Raw genomic sequence first — 3334 nt, 5'->3', positions numbered from 1 at the left:
TCCGACCAAATTTTGACATGGTGGGATACTCCCCTGCCCCCCTTCTTCGATTGGGCACCCCCTGTTTTCACAAACTTATTTTTTCGGCACTTCACATCGATCTGTATAGGTGAAATTGATAACTTTTTGTGACACTTTGTGCACTTTACTGGTAAGAAAAATTAGGACTTATTAGGCACTGTCAATGGACAAGTTATATGCGATTTACTAAAAAAAACTAGGAACAATTAGCAATACTAAAGCCCGTGTCTCAAACATGGGCACAGGGGGGTGTAAGCCCGGTAACCCCCTCTTAAATCGTCCGGACTAACCCCCCTAGACGGCAGCAGAGAAATCTTCCGATTTGCTAGGGATTTTTCACAGGAAAGTGAAGACCTTTTTTTTGCTAATCAACTTCAGAAATGGAAGAAAATCTTTAAAATTGCTAGGGTTTTTCGCGAAAAATTCTATCGATTTGCTAGGGTTTTTGATTGGCTGATTGACCCCTCTTTAAACTTTTTCCGTGCCCATGTATGCCGTGCCTCCCCCCTAGATGTACTCTCATAACTCAGAAGCGAATCCTGACAAGTAGAGTGCTTGCCGCACCTCAATGCATGTAAGAGAAGCAAGAAAAGTACCGGCACCTTAGCGTTGTGAGATTTCATGCTCTGATTTCGATGTCTTAAGAAAAATGAAAATTCTTTTATTCTGTTCAATTTTCTTGATTTTCTTTAAATAGTTGGGACACCTTTCACAGCAAATAGTGCACAAAAATCCCGTTGCAACTTGCGGGCTATTTAATTTTGATTGGCGTTTACTGTTCAATGTAAGTCGATTATTTTCAAAAATTATTCGAGTGGTTTGAAAATGCTAATCTGGCTGACAAAAAAGGCTAATTTTTTGTGGTAAATGAATTTTCTAGATCATTGCGGCTATAGCCAGTTATGTGACAATATTGATTCAATTCGACAGGAAGAAGTAAAGAATATTACCCAAGATCTGACCTTTACGAAATTGAGAAGGAAAAAACCAAAGGGGAAAACTCACTGAACGAGGTATTACGTGTTATGACCGAAAAATTGAATGAGGCAAACACAAATCTCAACAATTCCAAAGCAATGTGTGAGAAAGAACGACAAACAATGGTCGAATTGAAAAAACAACATAGCATCGAAATGGAGACAGCGATTAAAAACTTAAAAAACGAACATAAAGAAGAAATTAAGAAAATCGATGCCAAATTACAGGATGCCATCACGGAGAAAAAAACAATGGAAACACAATTAGCAGCTAAATACCGTGATATTGTGGCTGGAATCAAACAGAAAGCCGATACCGAACGGAAGGAACGGATATCATGCGCATGCTGCGGTAAACAACTCGAAGCCAAACGAGTTTGCAGCAAAGAATGCGAAGAAATGTGGTAGGTGGTCTATTTCCACTCAGTTTTGACGAATTCTTCATATTTTTTTTACATTTTACAGGGGAGTTTGGCGAAACTAGAAGATTTTCACGGAAAAAGGAAATCATGTTCGAATAAATGGAAAATTTTGCCAATTTTGTCCCCAACAAATGTTATTAAATGATTGTCATTGAATTCGACTTGTATTCAACACTAGGTTTTATCACAGCAACAATTTAATATTGTAAAATTGATATTTTCTTTTTCATTCAGGGGGCGGTATAAAATCGATATTTGAATGAAATTATTCATGTGTGCTACTAAGCACCGCTTTATATCAAACACAAATCTAGAGTATTAGAAAATGTTGTTCATTGAAAGTATTATTTCAATCTCAAGCAATAAATCATTTTGAGCATTACATGTTTATATTTATAAAGTTTTTGTTTACAATCAATTGTTATGGTTTTTATTTATATCTAGTTATCAAATGGGATAAAATTCTATCTGTTTTGATTTATCAAGTGTTCGAAATCGATAGAAGGAGAGCATTGGAAATTGTACACGTTAATTGGTCGAGTCTGGTGAGGATTTTATTTGGTAAAGTCCCTATGGAGAGCTACTGCCAGTGAGTCAATCAATTTCAGACTTTTATAGAGTGATTAATTTTATTTTTGATTTTTTATTGGATTTTTCTTCCTTATGCATAGTCTTGTTGGCCCAATGTCTTCCAAAAACCGTTTTTAAATCATTCCCGTAGGTTTTTTTTTGTAAATGAATATCATATCTGTCACGTTTTTCACTGGGGAATGTTGTTCATTTAAAATGTCTATTCTAGAGTATCTACTTGTGTTCAACACTATGCTAATACAAAATTTGGATGTGCAGTTACTTCATACCCTTGTGGAAATATTTCGACTTCATAGTCGACTATAAATTGACTAATTTGGGACAAAAATGGCTGATATTTCAGCCAGCTCAAGTTAACTATAAGTGACTATATGCGTCTTCATGTAATTTGAGTTGAGAAATGTCGATTGTGATCATAGCTAACTACGGTTAACTATAAGTATATGAAATTGACTTTTGTCAACTATGTTGACTATAATTACTTTTAGTTAAACATAACCGACTATATTCGATTTCAATCATCTATTGGTAATTTTAACCGAATAAAAGTGATTAAAATTGACTCAATTTATAGTCAGTCAGTCATTTTTTTCCACAAGAGCACACAAGAGTGGGAAATGAAATAATGATTCACCTACTTAAAATTAGAATAGGTAACGTGTATGCTTTGCTTTATTACCGCCACAATAAAGTCATCAAACTGTTGTAACTGTATCGAACTGTATATTGGAATTAGTTTTCGATTTTTGAATAATTCATGAAAAATGCACAAAAAAACATAAACCAATCAATAACCTTATTTTGCAACGAAATAAAGAGTCTTACGGGAGTAAGACGAACTTTTCCGCATGGTGGTAGTTGCGTATTTTATTAAGAAAGTTCAAAATAATATTTGTTCGATTCTTCAAGTCTTTCAAGCGGCGTAAAGTTCGAGACCAAAAAATATTTTTCAACTTTGGCAACGAAATATTCTTTAATTTAATAGCAGAAGTACCCGAGAAAAGATTTTTCACACTTTCATGATGAAACCATTTGTACGACATTTGAAAGTGTTCTATTTTCTAACAAAATACTATAAAAATATATCTGACGTTAATTTTGCCATAAAAATTATTTTTGAAACACTTTTCATAACTAAAGTCACAACAAATTTGGATTTTTGTATGGGAGCCATGTCTGTATGCTACCTTAATGGCGTGAAACTTTGCACAGGTTATTTTTTTCACAAATAACATTCGGAGGGTTTGGAGAAATTTCAACCAAAATCAAGAGTACCTCCCATACAAAATATTCGTTTTTGAGCCAATTGAAAATTTTGTATGG

General features: G+C 34.2%; 1 protein-coding gene across 1 annotated transcript; it reads left to right on the top strand.

The window, feature by feature from the left end:
* Window positions 1-994: 994 nt before the first annotated feature.
* Window positions 995-1747, top strand: LOC116351044. The gene is made up of 2 exons (XM_031783078.1): window positions 995-1402; window positions 1464-1747. The coding sequence occupies exons 1-2, from the start codon at window positions 1047-1049 to the stop codon at window positions 1480-1482; spliced, it is 375 nt and encodes a 124-aa protein (XP_031638938.1). The 5' UTR covers window positions 995-1046; the 3' UTR covers window positions 1483-1747.
* Window positions 1748-3334: the final 1587 nt, after the last annotated feature.

This window comes from Contarinia nasturtii, unplaced genomic scaffold, assembly GCF_009176525.2.
Source record: "Contarinia nasturtii isolate CC-2019 unplaced genomic scaffold, AAFC_CNas_1.1 Cnas_scaffold_4519, whole genome shotgun sequence".
Classification (NCBI taxonomy): domain Eukaryota; kingdom Metazoa; phylum Arthropoda; class Insecta; order Diptera; family Cecidomyiidae; genus Contarinia; species Contarinia nasturtii.
This window is presented reverse-complemented; position numbering and strand designations above follow the sequence as displayed.